We start from the raw sequence: 13,983 nt of genomic DNA, 5'->3' as shown, positions 1-13,983 counted from the left end.
TACAAGTCCCGTGAGGCCCTGCGCAGGAAGCGGCGGCGCGCCCGGGCTGTGACGCGCGCGGGGCGGGGCGGGGAGCCGGAGGGGGCGGAGTCAGAGCTAGAGGAAGCCGGAAGTGGGTCGGCCCGGGTCGGTCCGGGCGTTGCGAGATTGGGCCTGCGATCGCCGGCCTCCAGCTGCTGGGGGCTCTGTGACAGGACGGAGCGTTGCCAGTTCAGCCTGAGGCCTGCTGACCGGTGAGGCAAAGGGGCGGCGTGGGCCGAGTCCTTTATCCGTGGAGGTCGCACCCCAGAGCGCCTTCCCCAGAACCCGGGTCCCGAGCCCCGCGGCCCAGCTGGGTCCTCCGCCCCTCCGCTCTCTCTGGCCGAGTCCGGGGCTCCAGGTCTCTCCCCCTCCAGCCACCGAAACCTCCGTTCCTCTGCACCCCACCCTGCTCACCCCAGGTCCCAGCGGGACTCCTGCTTCCTCGGGGTCCTCCCTCCTGCTGCACCTCCGCAGCCTCATTCCAGGAACCCGGTCCCCGCCCCCCAAAGCCCTGCAGCCTCGCCGGCCCCCCTCGGCTCCAGGTCCCGCCCCTCGTCCTCCGGTGTCAGCGCCGATTGTCCTGCGCCGGCTTCCCCGGGCAAACCCAGCTCCTTGCTCTTCTCCCCGCGACAGGCAGGCTCTGAGCCCGGCGACCACCAGCGGCGGCGGCGCAGCGACGGCGGGGGGCCCTGGGCATGTACGCCCCCGGAGGCGCAGGGCTGCCCGGCGGGCGCCGGCGGAGGAGCCCGGGAGGCAGCGCCCTGCCCAAGCAGCCGGAGCGCAGCCTGGCCTCGGCGCTCCCGGGCGCCCTGTCCATCACGGCGCTGTGCACCGCCCTCGCCGAGCCCGCCTGGCTGCACATCCACGGGGGCACCTGTTCCCGCCAGGAGCTGGGAGTCTCCGACGTGCTGGGCTACGTGCACCCGGACTTGCTGAAAGGTGAGAGCAGCGCCGCGGCGGCGGCGGCGGCGGCGGCGGCAGCGCGGGGCCGGGGACTGTGCGGGCTGGCGCGGAGCTTGCAGCGAACAGCCCCGGTCCGTGCCCAGCAGGTGGCTCTGTTTGGGGTCCGACCTGTCATTAATTCTGCTGTTATTCAGCCAAGCACCTACTCCACACGCCAGTGCTAATCCGGACTGCTGCTATTTTAGGATTCTGCCGGAGGAAGGGCGCTGTCCGTGGAGGAGAGATAAGGGTGCGGAGCTCCGCGTTAGCTGCCTCCTGCTAAGGAGCCTCTGAGACGCAGTGAGGTTTCTTTGGGACAGCTTGACTAGAGGAGAAAAAGGAATTTGGAATGGTTACAGTTGAAAAGATATTTTTGACAACTGTGCTAATGGGATTTTGTTGTTGTTGGAGAAAAAAGGAGCCTAACGCAGACATCAGTTTCGGTAAAACCACTGAGAATGGGTCCTGGTATTGGATCAGATGACACTGCTGAGCTAAGGTTGCTCAACTGATCTTCATCCTTCCCGGTCAGGGAGGCACTGAAAAGAGGAAGGGGCAGTGATGGGGTTTCCCGAGCGAGGATGGTCCCAGAGATCTGCAAAGCTCATCCTACTCAGCTGTGTTTCCAGGAAGGAAAAGATAGGGTGATTGATTTCTCACGGCAGGACTGCACTATCTTCCTTTGACCTCGACCCCCCCCCCCCCAATATAATCAGTGGACACCATAGAGACCATAGCAACGCTGTCATCACCCCCAAGGTCTTTTGAGCTGATCTTGAAGGCCTTTGTATTTTCTCTTTGCCACCTTCTATCCATGATGTGTTCCAGAAGTCAGGCAGTTTCATGTTGTCCCCTTTAAAGATCTATGCAGGGGGTGGGGGGATTTGGTGAAAAGGTCAAGTTTCCTGTACCTCAGATTATAGATTATTTCTGCAGGGCTGGCTGGGAAATACTGTCCCCATGGCCTGTGGTTGCCTTTCCCCTCCTGCTTTTGCATTTTTGTGGCTCTAGGAGAATTTTGTGGAAAACAGATTGGGAGCCCCTGCTTGGCTACCAGATTCATTGTGTTAATGCCTTTGATGAGTTGGTTCATTAAATCAGCAGTAAATCCCAGCATGTGGCTTCATGACATGCAGCCTTTTCTCCAGCGTGGGGTTGTTGGGTAAAGGCCACCACGGTGGATTGGAGGCTGGATGTTATTTTTTCCCTTAGCACATTCCCCTGTCCTTGCACACTCAGGTCCTTACTGTCCTTTGAAGGACAGCCGCCACCCCTCCATCCTGCATCCAGACCTTTGCAGTTATCCCCTGGTATCTCTGTCTCCCAAGTATTTGGTGCTTCCCGCTCACCCAGAGAGCACCAGGATGCTCCTCACTTCAGCTGCTCTCAAGGGAGGCCCCCAGAATTCCTGGGGTTGAGAGAGGCAATTGTGATGGCAGGTCTTTGTATCAGAGTCCAGGGATCTGTGGCTGAGACAAGTGGCCCCTCAAGAGCACACAGCTTGGGGAGGCATAACTGAGCTTCCCTTCATCTCTTCCCTCCATTTCAGTTTCAGTTTCTTTTTATTTTGGGGTTTGGGGCGGTACTCAGGACTCATTCCTGGTGGGCCTCTGGAGACCATCTGGGGCTCCAGGGGTCAAACCCCAGTCAGCTACATACAGGACAAGCATCTTCCCTGCTGTGCTATGGCTCCTGGCCCTCGTCTCAGTTTCTTGTCCTTGGGAGTGTACTGTCAGTGACCCCGCTGTCACATGCCTTCTCGTGAAAAATATGTTAAGCATAAGAACAAGTTCTTGTGCAAGTTCTCCATTGTTGTTTACCATCTCTAAACTAACTCCGGCCAGATTGGGACTTTGTAAAGGCGTGTTGCCTGCACACGGACAATGTGGTGCTCTGTCACTGAGCTTCTCTCTGCCTGCTGGTGGCCATCTCACAAACCAGGAACATCACCTGTGCGATCATAGAGTACAGGGAGGTGGTGGAGGGCCTGGAGCATCACAGAAGATGGACAAGAGTTTGATTCTTTCTGTCCTTTGTCTCCATTGTTCTTCGGTGCCCCTTGGGCCTTCAGACATGTTGTCCCCTTCCAGCTGTGCTTACTGGACCTCCAGGCTCATTGTCAGGCCTATTTGGAAACCTGGAAGTTCCCCTTCTCTGGAGGAAGCAGACGCCATGCACTGCCTGGACTGGCACGCTTTGGACAGGCACACAGCAGACTCAGTTTCCCTTTCTTTTGGGGCACGCTATTAATTGGAAGGTTTTGCCATCAGCCTCACACTTGACAGACACTTCTGGCTCAGGGCGACCGTGGAACTTGCTCAGGGCACACGGCAGATCTGCGTGACACAGACACTAAGCCAAGCATGGTCCTTTCTGGTCTCCTTTTTCACTCCTTCCTTGAATAGAGTGGCCCAAGGCTCAGTCCCCATTCTAGTTGAGTTTTTCTGATAAGAATCGTCAAAGCTGTATGTTTCATTCCCAGTTGCATCTGTGTTCAGTCTTTAGCCGGTGATTCAAAGGCCAAACCATCATTGCAGGGCCGGGAAGGCTTTAGCAACGACAGATCAGCTTAGGTTTCCAAATTCTGGGGTCCATGAAATAGTACAGCGGATACAGCACATGGCCTATTGGTATTTGATCCCGTGTACCCAAATGGTTCCCCCCAGCCCACCAGGCATGATCCCTGAGCTGAGATCCAGGAATAAGCCCTGGACACAGCTGGTTGAAACCACCCCCCCAAAAAAAAAAAGTGATTCCCAGATTCTTCCACTGGGGGCTGTGTGTATGGGCCTGCTTCTCACACAGCTCTTCATTCAGGGCTGTGGTCCCAGAATAATGCTCAGACTGTAGTAGCACCAGGTAATCGTCCTTTCTGAGCCTCTGTTTCTGTCTGCCTCTGAGTGTGGTCAGCCAAGGAAGGGCAGCAGGCAGCAGCCTCGGGAAGCATCTTCGGGGAATGAGGAAGTCAGGTGACGACAACAAACCACAGAGAGATTGAGGCTTTTCCAGGGAGGCCCAGAGAGCCGGAGGGGTATGACTGATGCTGCTGGCATGTCCACATGCTGCCAGGCCTGTCTGCAGAGGCAGGGGGGCTGGCCCTTTGCTGTGTGTGGTGATGACCTGGCCAGGTACTGGAGGGCCCTGTTGGATCCCAATCAGGTACCCCCCGCCCCCCCCCACCACCACCTGAGGAGACAGGCTGCGCAGATGGACCTGTGGATGAGTGCTGAGAAGGAGCCGAGGGCCATGCCTGTGACTTGCATGTCCAGGGAGGGTCGGAGGTGGTGTGGGGAGCTGAAGAGCTGGCGAAGTCACAGGCAGGTAGACCGGAAGAGCCAGGGCCTTCCAAACAAGACCCAGCCCAGTGACTCACCAGTGACCTTGGGCAAAGTCAGTGCCTGGGGATCCTGTTACATAGCCGCTGGCTTCTTCCCTAGTGACTGGAGGGGCAGGCATGCAGTGTAGACCAGAGTCCATTGACCCCAGCGGCCGCAGGCACTGCCCCCAGGAGAGGAAAGGACAGGGGTGCTAGTTCTCAAACACTGGGCTCCAGAAAAGGCAGGCTCCTTGTTGCTCTCACAGCCCTCTCAAGGCTTTGTGCTCCCTGACACACTGATGTCTGGGCAGGGAGAGGGACACTGAGACCCCCAGGGGAGACATCTAGACCCACTGCTGACCTCTCCATGCCCCAGGCCTTCTGAAGAAAGGCCAGCAGGGGTATAGGGCAGTTCTCCTGGGGTGCCTGTTGGCATCACTCCAAGGGAAGTGCATGTTTGGCTTCTGCCAAAGCTGAGGCTTTACTCACTACTTGGGGGTTAGAGAAAGGCAGTCACACTGACATATAGTGTATATTTAAATTTGGGTTTAAAAATCATGTGGTGTGGGCCAGAGAGACAGTATAAGGGTTAAGATGCTATGAAATGTCCAGAAATGTGGTTGATCCAAGAAGAAGCTTCCGGTGGGTCACCCAGTGGTTTCTACTGCTCCTTGGAGGGCCGGCAAGGATGGTCTCCACAGTTTGAATGTTGCCGATGGTCCCTGTGAGTGGGGACAGGGGCTGCTGCAGTGCTTTCCTTTGGTGCCTGAGGACAGAACTGCTGGCAGATGAAGGACCTGCCCTCGGGCTGTGTCTCGGGCTTGGGGCCAAGACGTCCCTTTGTGGGGTCTTCAGGCTCAGATAGTTGCCAAGACTTCAGCCACGCCGAGCAGGTCTGCCCAGTGGTCCCAGCCTGCGCCCCGTGTTGCTTAGTAGTGGCAGCCCTTGGTCGGCTTGAGGGCAGTGCTGGTCCCTTTCCTGGTCAGCTGGTAACCCTTTGCTCCAACACAGCTATTAGGGCTGGACTGACTGGTCCATCCGGGAAACATTGAACAGTGCATACTGGTGCTTGGTGGTTTCAAGAGCGCCACACAGGGGGCCTGGCCAGGATTTGGAGTCTGGCTCTGCTACTGAACCTCCTGGAGCTTCTGCCTCTCATTGGACCTGCGCGAGGATCCCCAGAGTACAGGGAAGCATCCCCGAGGTCACTTGTTTTGGGTGTGGGGGTGATGAATGTACTCAGACCCATTAGTGCACAGGGCTGATTCCTGACTGTACTGAGGGATCACTCCTGGCAGGGCTCAAGAGAGCTTTTGTGGTTCTCGATTGATCACATGCAAGGCAACCTCCTTTGGGGCTGGAGCAATAGTACAGTGGATAGGGCACTTGTCTTGCATGCATTGTATCAGGTTCAGCCCCCAGCACCATATATGGTCCCCTGAGCACTGCCAGGAGTGATTCCTGGGTGCAGAATCCAGGAGTAACCCCTGAGCATCGCTGGATGTGGCTCTACAAATAAGAGGAGGCCAGCCCCTTAGCCTCTCCTGTCTTTCCAATCACTTTTTAAAATGGCCCTTTCTTTATTGTTGCAGGGGCCTCTAGAACCTAGCTTTAGGGTGCTGGGGTGAGGGGCTTGCTGGGCCAGAGAGGGAACCTAGTGCCTCTAACGTGCCACTAGGTGCCACAGAACTACTCCACCACTTGAGCCACATTCTCAGCACTTGACAAAGACAACATTTAAGGCAGCTATGCCCGCAGGTTATTCTGGAGAGTGCACCAGAAACTGCCAAGTCTGTTGACCTCTGGAGGGGAGGGATGGTCTCTTTGAGGCTTTTTATCCCAAGCACTTCCTCCCTAGTATTAAAAGAAGTGTATTACGTGCCAGAGTTATAGTAGATGGGTAGGGCCTTTGTCTTGTACGTGGCTGACCTGGGTTGGATCCTAAGCATCCCGTATGGTTCCCCAAGCCGTGCCTGGGGTGATCCCTGAGCACTGAGCCAGGAGTAGGCCCTGAGCACTGCTGGGTATGGCCCCAAAGCAACAACAACAACAAACTCACATAAATAAATTAATTTAAAAAGATGTACTTTGGCAGGGGGGAGGATGAGGGGATGCAGAGCAGGTAGGGCACCTGCCATGCGCATGGCCGACCCTGTTCAACTCCCCAGCATCATGTATGGTCTCCTGAGCCCTACCAAGAGTGATCCCTGAGCACAACCAGGTGTAGCCCTAAAACAAACAAACAAAAGATGTGTTTTTTTGTATACATCTCTTATATAGAATCCTTGGCACCACATATGGTCCCCCAAACACCATATATATCCTCCTGAGCACAGAGACAGGAGTAAGCCCTGAGCACAGTGGGGTGTCGCCCCAAACAAAACAGAACAATAGTTTTAAAAAATAAAAAAATTACATTGTTATTGAAAACTTAGTCTTTTACGCGGGGGAGCTCTCGACCATGTTCAGGGGTCTCAGGGGCTACTCTAACAATATTCAGTCCAGCTTGTGGGCTGAGGTTTCAGTACTTGGTCCCAGCAGTTCTGAGGAACACTAGAGCACTACCCAGTGGGTATTTCAAAGGTCTCTGAAGTATCAAGAATTGACCTTGGGGCCTTGTGCATGCCAGACGTGTGCCCCGACCCTTTGAGCCATCTTCCCAGCCCACTAGGGACTTTTCTTTCAAAGAAGCCCCTAGACTCAGCACACAGCACTGGCTCTGTGGGGCTGCAGCAAGTGAAGGCTGCAGAGCTAAAACTCAGTCGGGTCTCCTGCTGTCAGCTGCTCCATGATGGATGTTAAGAGCCCAGGCAGGTGGTCAGTTGACTGGAGGGTGAGACACGGCTCTGAGGGCCACTTGGTGGATGACCTGAAGCCGGGTTGAGAGGGTGTGTGGGCCTGGCACGCTGCTCCCGAGGGAAGGATGCATGCTGTGCCAGCCAGGCCTCGGGGCCAGACTGCTTCCCTGAGACGGGCAGCTGCTCACCACCCCATGCTGCAAGGTGTGTTGCTCTGAGTCTGTTTCGTTGTCCTCAGGTTTTATTTTGGGTCACAACCGGGGGTGCTCAGGGCTTAGTCCTGGCTTTGTGCTCAGAGATCACTCCTGATGAGACTTGGGAGACCCCATTGGGTGCTATGAATTGAATCCAGGTTGACTGCATGCAAAGCAAGTGCCCTACCCGCATACTCTCTCCGGCCCCAGCTTCAGGTTTTTGTCATTCCACCTTCCTGTAGGTCCAGGATCAACTCACCTGCATGGGAATGACGGTGGCTGTGTGGAAAAGCCCATGTTCCCAGGTCCTGCTACAGATCCAGAATGTACAGTCACTGGGGGCGGGGGAAATTCTTTCACCCAACACCCAGCTAACTCTGCAGTGCTTCAGAACAGTGGTTTTCAGCCACTGATCTGGGGGTCAGTACTGGTCAGTATACCTTGCCTGCTGGCCCATATGAAAGCTGTTGGAGCTGGAGTGATAATACAGCAAGCAGGTAGGCACTTACCTGCCCTGCATAAGGCCAACCCAGATTCAACCCCTGGCATCACATATGGTTCCACAAGCACTGCTAGGAGTAATTCCTGAGTGCAGAGCCAGGAGTTACTCCTGTGCATCACTGGGTATGCCCCCTTCCCCCCAAAAAAGGGAAAAGAAGGGGCTGGAGCGATAGCACAGTAGGTAGGGTGTTTGCTTTGCACGCGGCCAACCTGGGTTCGATTCCCAGCATCCTGTATGGTCCCCTGAGCACTGCCAGGGGTAATTTCTGAGCGCACAGCCAGGAGTGACCCCATGTGTCGCCGGTGTGACCCAAAAAGAAAAAAAAAAGGGAAAAGAAAAAAAACTATTGGTGCTTAACACGCTGGTTTTCAATAGTCATCTATCTGTAGGCCAGTGCTTAGAGGAGCAAAAAGTGGATAACCACTGGTCTAGAGAGTGATTATTTTGTTGGAGTGTTTGTTGTTTGTTTGTTTGTTTGTTTTGGGGGGCGCACTCCATTGTGCTCAGGTCTTATCCTGGCTCTGTGCTCAGGAATTATTTCTGGCGGTCCTCGGGAACCATATGGAGTGCCAGGGATTGAATCCCGGTTGGCCACATGCAAGGCCAGTGCCCTAACTGCCGTACTATCGCTCCTCACCCCCACCTCAGCCTGAGATCGGGACTTGGAAGGGACTTTGAGATCTCACCGACTCTTTCCAGAACTTCTTAAGTCAGTTGACATCTTTCCAGGTCAGCCTTGATGCTGGATGCTGTGACTGCATAGACACCAGAGACAGTGCTGTCTATTCCAGGAAACACTGGTCGCTTTCGCCCTTTCGCCTCCTGGGCTCTCCCCTGCCCCGGTGTCCTGACCTTTGCTTGCATACTGGGCTTGCTCCCTCTTCAAAGGTGCAGGTTCATGTTGTTTGTACTCACTTGTTTTCTCTGTCTGTTGGGTGCCCCGGGGTGCCTGGGATCACTTCCAGCATTGCTCTTTGAACCCTTGCAGTACTTGAGGTCAAACCTGGGGCACCCACATGCAAAGCTTGTGGTCCCGCCCTTTCAGCCTTCTCCCCAGTCCCTTTGCCCTTCTTATAAAAGATATTTGGTGCTATCAAGGTCTGGACTTTTTAGGCCTTTGTGGTGTAAACCTAGGTGCTCCTCAGATTTTGTGCCTCTGACCTGTAGGTCCCCACTCACACCTGCACCCCTGGTCTCAAGTCTATTTGAGACAGTGCCAAATCATATTATATCCAATTTTCAGAATTTTGTTTTGCCCCTCTCAGCTTTATGTGGGCTTATTTTTGTTTGTTTGTTTGTTTGTTTGTTTTATTCATCTAAAAATAAAGTTTTTGGGGTTGGAACAATAGTACAGCACATAGGGCACTTGCCTTCCATGTGGCCAATGGGATTCAAATCTCTGCACTCCAGGTGGCCCCCCGAGCACCTCCAGGAGTAATTCTCGAGCACAGCGCCAGGATAAGCCCTGAGCACAATAGAGTGTAGGCCCCAAAAATGAAAAAAAAAAAAAAAAAAAAACCAACAACAAAAACTGTTCAGTTTCGTTTTAGTGGGCCTCAGGGAGGGAGCCAAAGTAAAGGTGAAGGTCCAGTCTGTCATCTTTGCTTGTCTGTTTAGTGCCCTCTGGAATGAAACATTTGCCAGAACTAGAGCTTAGACAAAAAGGAATGAGCAAGTGGCTGGCTCGAAAATTGACATTAATTAGCCTCTGGCCTTAGTTTCCCCCAGCTGTGTCCTCAGTGAAGCCAGAAGGCATTTCCTGCCTGCCCAAAGCCTGCTTGAGAACAATGGGTGAGCTTGCTGAGGAACTGTCAGGGTCTGCAGCTCTGGCTAGAACCACACAGCACATGCAAATGAACACAGTCCTGCATTTCGCCTAGTCTTGCTTTCTGGGTTTTGGTTTTCGTGTGTGTGTGTGTGTGTGTGTGTGTGTGTGTGTGTGTATGTGTGTGTGTGTGTGTGTGTGTGTGTGTGTGTGTACACGTGCACGCACACCTAGTCTTGCTTTCTGGGTTTTGGTTTTTGTGTATGTGTGTGTGTGCCTAGTCTTGCTTTCTGAGTTTTGGTTTTCGCACGTGTGTGTGTGTGTGTGTGTGTGTGTGTGTGTGTGTGTGTGTGTGTGTGTGTGTGTGTGTGTGTATTTCCAGAGATCCAACCCGGGCCTCACATCTGAATGGCAAGCAACACTGTACTCCTGATCGCTGACCAGGGCCTCTAGCCTGGCCTCATTGAAAGGGAGGAAGGCCGGGTGCCTGTTCTGTGAGACAGCGGCATCTCACCTCCTCTGCAGGAGCGAGACTGTTTCTCTGGTTCCCCCAGACTATGGTGGAGAGGAGGAAGCTCCCACCAGGTGCTACCTGGGTCCTGAATGTGGTTCTCCCGTTGCAGAATTCTGCATGAATCCACAGACAGTGTTGCTCCTCCGGGTCATCGCTGCCTTCTGCTTCCTGGGCATCCTGTGTAGTCTCTCTGCATTCCTTCTTGATGTCTTTGGGCCCAAACACCCGGCCCTGAAGATCACCCGTCGCTATGCCTTTGCCCACATCCTCACAGGTAAGTCAGCTGGCTGGCGGGGAAGGGGGCTGCCGGAGGTCAGGCAGGTGAGGACAGAGGGATTCCTTGGCGCAGAAGCAGAAACTTGTCCACATGTTCATCCCCCTCCTAGAGCAGGGGCTGTGCTGGCAGCTGGCTGGTGTCGCCTGCCCGGACTCCGCGCTACTTGCACAGCAGCAGGGAAGGGGATTTTGTCCGAATCACCCGAGAAGTCTTGGGTCTCTAAGCACGGGGCTTGAAGCTCCTCTGGCTGGGCTCTTGGGTCCTGGAACAAGGAAGGACCTGGGTGTTCCAGCCGTGTCCCCTGAAGCGCACAGTCTCATCAGATTCTCCTCCACTCCCCTCTGCCCTGCTGTGGACCAACTTCCTCTACTTGTGCATGATCCCCCCTCTCTCTCAGGATGGGGCTGGAGTGTCGATTTGACCTGTGGTGGCGCCAACTCCAGGGCTCAGGTCGCATGACCTTGTCTCTTGCTTTCAGCCACCTGCCAGCTTCACGCAGCCGTAGTACTCCAGTCCCCACGTGGATAAAATGGACTGGCCAACTGGCCTGGGGGTGCAGGGTGCCAGTGTCTGTCCCGACCCCGGGCCCCAGACTCCCAGAATCCCGTGGCTGAGTGATGCCTTTGAGACAGGGGCTTGGGTGGTCAGCTGCTGTGGGTCCAGGCAGCCTGCTCACCCCTTTTCCCACTGTCCCTCGTGTCTCCAGTCCTGCAGTGTGCCACTGTCATCGGCTTTTCTTACTGGGCTTCTGAACTCATCCTGGCCCTGCAGCAGCAACATAAGAAGTACCATGGATCCCAGGTGTACGTCACCTTCGCCGTTAGCTTCTACCTGGTGGCAGGAGCTGGCGGCGCGTCCATCCTGGCCACGGCGGCCAACCTCCTGCGCCACTACCCCACGGAGGAGGAGGAGCAGGCCCTGGAGCTGCTCTCGGAGATGGAGGAGAACGAGCCCTACCCCGCAGAGTATGAGGTCATCAACCAGTTTCAGCCGCCCCCGGCCTACACGCCCTAAAGCCACCACCGGGGGGCGCCTGCTTCCTTGGGGGGCCCCCCCCCTCGCCCACTTCCAGAGGCACTCCTGCCCCAGCAGGCCTCACCAGTAGGACCCTGACTCTCGTCACCAGACTTGCCCCAGGACAGACTTCGCCGTGAGGTTCGTGTGCACTGGGGCCAGCACACAGCTCCGGGGATTCAGCAGTTTTATATCATGCAGTCACCCTCTTGCCACCTTCTCTCCTTCAGTCACTGAGTCATTACCAGCCAGGGGTGATCACACAGTGTTCTGTCGTCAGGGGCCGTATCTTTGAGACCAGGCCCTTCCCTGGGGAGCTGCTAACCGTGAACAGCCCCAGGCAGCAAGGACTGTGCCTCGCAGGCTCCTGTCCTTGAGGGTCAAGGTCCCATCCCTAGCTGTAGCTCTGGGCTGACCCCTGCAGCCTCCCCTACCCCCGCCCTATCCCTTTTCAGGGGACCACCCACTCTGTGGACTTCTCTGCACTTTAGTCTCTGGACGTCCCCACCACGTGTGTTCTGGTTTTAGGGGGAGAAGGATTTGCTTGGGGGGAGCAGAACCGTTGGGTGGCTGGAGCCCTGGCAAGGAGAGCACTAGGCCTGGCCTGAGGCCTCCTGGTCCCCACAAAGGACCAGAGTGTTGGGGCTCCAGCTCCCTGGCCCCTTCACCTTTTAGAACGAGAGTGGTTTTCAAAGGAAAAGCCAACCCAGCGACAGCAACAAATACTCTCTTTAAACTAGGGACAGGACTGCTGTCGTTTCTCAGATATTTCTCCCATTCCTTTTGGCTCGGCATTGTTTGTGGCCATTGCTCCTTCCAGCCCCTGCACATTCCTCCCAGAACTTCTCCCAGCAGAATGCAGCCCTCTTCCCTAACCCCACTGTACCCCGGCTCCCAGGGGCCTTCCTGTGGACCCAGAGCCCCGTCCCCAGAGGGGCTGAGGACTGTGGCCTGGCTGGCTGGCCAGCATGGTGCTCCTCAGGACTGTGGCACCGATGGGACCTGGCCCTCCCGCAGGAACACGGGCACCCGCACTCTCCATGTCGAAACCACAGCCGGCAGGGCCCCTTCCCATGGGTGTCAGAGCCACCCAGTCACATCCGTGTTCCTGGCTGTGTCCTTGAGGCTCAGGGCGTCCCTGAGACTGTGACGCGGGACAACAGCTTACTGCATGCCTCTCCCCCCCTTCTTGAATGTTCTCTGGCCTTACAGTGTGCCGCTCTTTCTTGCCCAGCCATCACCCTGGCTATCCTGTGGGCCACACGTGGCTCTGGGTCGGGCTGACTTCCCGCCCTGGAGATCTGGGTCGTAACACAAGAGAAACCTGAGAGTGAGGTATGGACCCAGATGGCCAAGCTGCTTTGGGATCAGCGTCCAGTGCTGAAGGCAACAGCCATCGACTCCCCAAGGCCTCCGAGGCAGCAGAGAGCAGGTGACTGGAGAACAGCCCCTCCTGCCAAGTTGTGGCTAGTTGGGAAATGTCATGCTCCTCATCTTCTTCAGCCAGGCTGCCTGGGTCTGCTGGACAGACGTGTGTGTGGTGAAGACCATGTCCGCACAGGAGCGACCAGCCATCTGGAGCTCACTGTGATGCCAAAGTGTGACCTGGGCGGGGACTCACCTGCTTCTGACTCTTCTCTTTGGCAAGAAGGACAGCTGTGTGGTACCTGAGCCAGAGCCAAGGAGTTGAATTGAGTCTTGTCTTCTGTCTGTCCGAGTTCGTCTGGGCCAACTCTCTCTCCGACCGTGGGTGTCCAAGAGGGTGACCAGCACTGAACACGTGTCAGAGTGACCCGTCATCTCCTGAGGCCCTGGCATGGCCCTGTGAACCCCTCGGAACCCACTTTTTATTAGCTTCCCCATGCCTCTGGCCTTCCTTTCTCTTTCCCTGCCATCCTAACACTAAGACTTTGTCATATAAATCCCCCGGTTGTGTTTTTTTTTTTTCTAGGAAAAAAAATTTAAAAAGCAGAACAAAACAAAAAGACCACAAACAAGAATGTAAATGCCACTGGCTTCCTGTCATTTTTGGGTCACAGTTTCCCTCATTTGGTATAGCCACTTACTCTTAGGAAGGAGAAATTAATTTTTTGATTGTTTACTTTTTGTTTTGTTTTTGGGTCACACCTGGCAGTGCTCAGGAGACCATCTGGGGTGCTGGGGATTGAGCCCAGGTTCGCCACATGCAAGACGCACCCTACCTGTTATACTCTAGCTCTGGCCCCAAAATTAATTTTTTAATTAAGTTTAAGAGAGTTACTTGGATCTGTGCAGGAGGGTTGCTCCTGCTCCTGCTCAGGTGACCGTACAGTGCCAGCAATTGGCAAAGCACATGCCCCAGATTTCCAACACTTACAAGAGCCCCTATTTTGCGAACGGTGTCATGAGGGAAGTGTGTTGACCTGTCTCCCAAGAATTTTATGTTAGTTCAGTAAGTGGATTTGTACATGAAAAGGCAGAGTGAAGGACTCGGCAGTGACAGTGATAGTGGCTAAGATTCTTGCCTTGCATACACCTGACCCAGGTTTGATCCCCAGTACCCCCATATAGTCCCCCGAGCCTGCCGTGAGTGATCCCTGAACATCACTGGGTGTGGCCCCAAAACCAAAAGGAAAAAGCAAAGAAAAGGTAGAAGGAGGT

General features: G+C 55.1%; 1 protein-coding gene across 1 annotated transcript; it reads left to right on the top strand.

Annotated features, from left to right (window-relative positions):
- Positions 1 to 77: 77 nt before the first annotated feature.
- Positions 78 to 13,354, top strand: TMEM127 (transmembrane protein 127). Its single transcript, XM_004609234.2, has 4 exons — positions 78 to 233; positions 655 to 960; positions 10,162 to 10,326; positions 11,036 to 13,354. Exons 2-4 carry the CDS (start codon positions 717 to 719, stop codon positions 11,341 to 11,343), a joined length of 717 nt encoding a protein of 238 aa, XP_004609291.1. The 5' UTR covers positions 78 to 233; positions 655 to 716; the 3' UTR covers positions 11,344 to 13,354.
- The last annotated feature ends 629 nt before the right edge of the window (positions 13,355 to 13,983 follow it).

The sequence above is a fragment of the Sorex araneus genome, chromosome X, assembly GCF_027595985.1.
Source record: "Sorex araneus isolate mSorAra2 chromosome X, mSorAra2.pri, whole genome shotgun sequence".
In the NCBI taxonomy this organism is placed as follows: domain Eukaryota; kingdom Metazoa; phylum Chordata; class Mammalia; order Eulipotyphla; family Soricidae; genus Sorex; species Sorex araneus.
The sequence above is the reverse complement of the archived record's forward strand: the minus strand, read 5'-3'. Positions and strand labels throughout refer to the sequence as shown.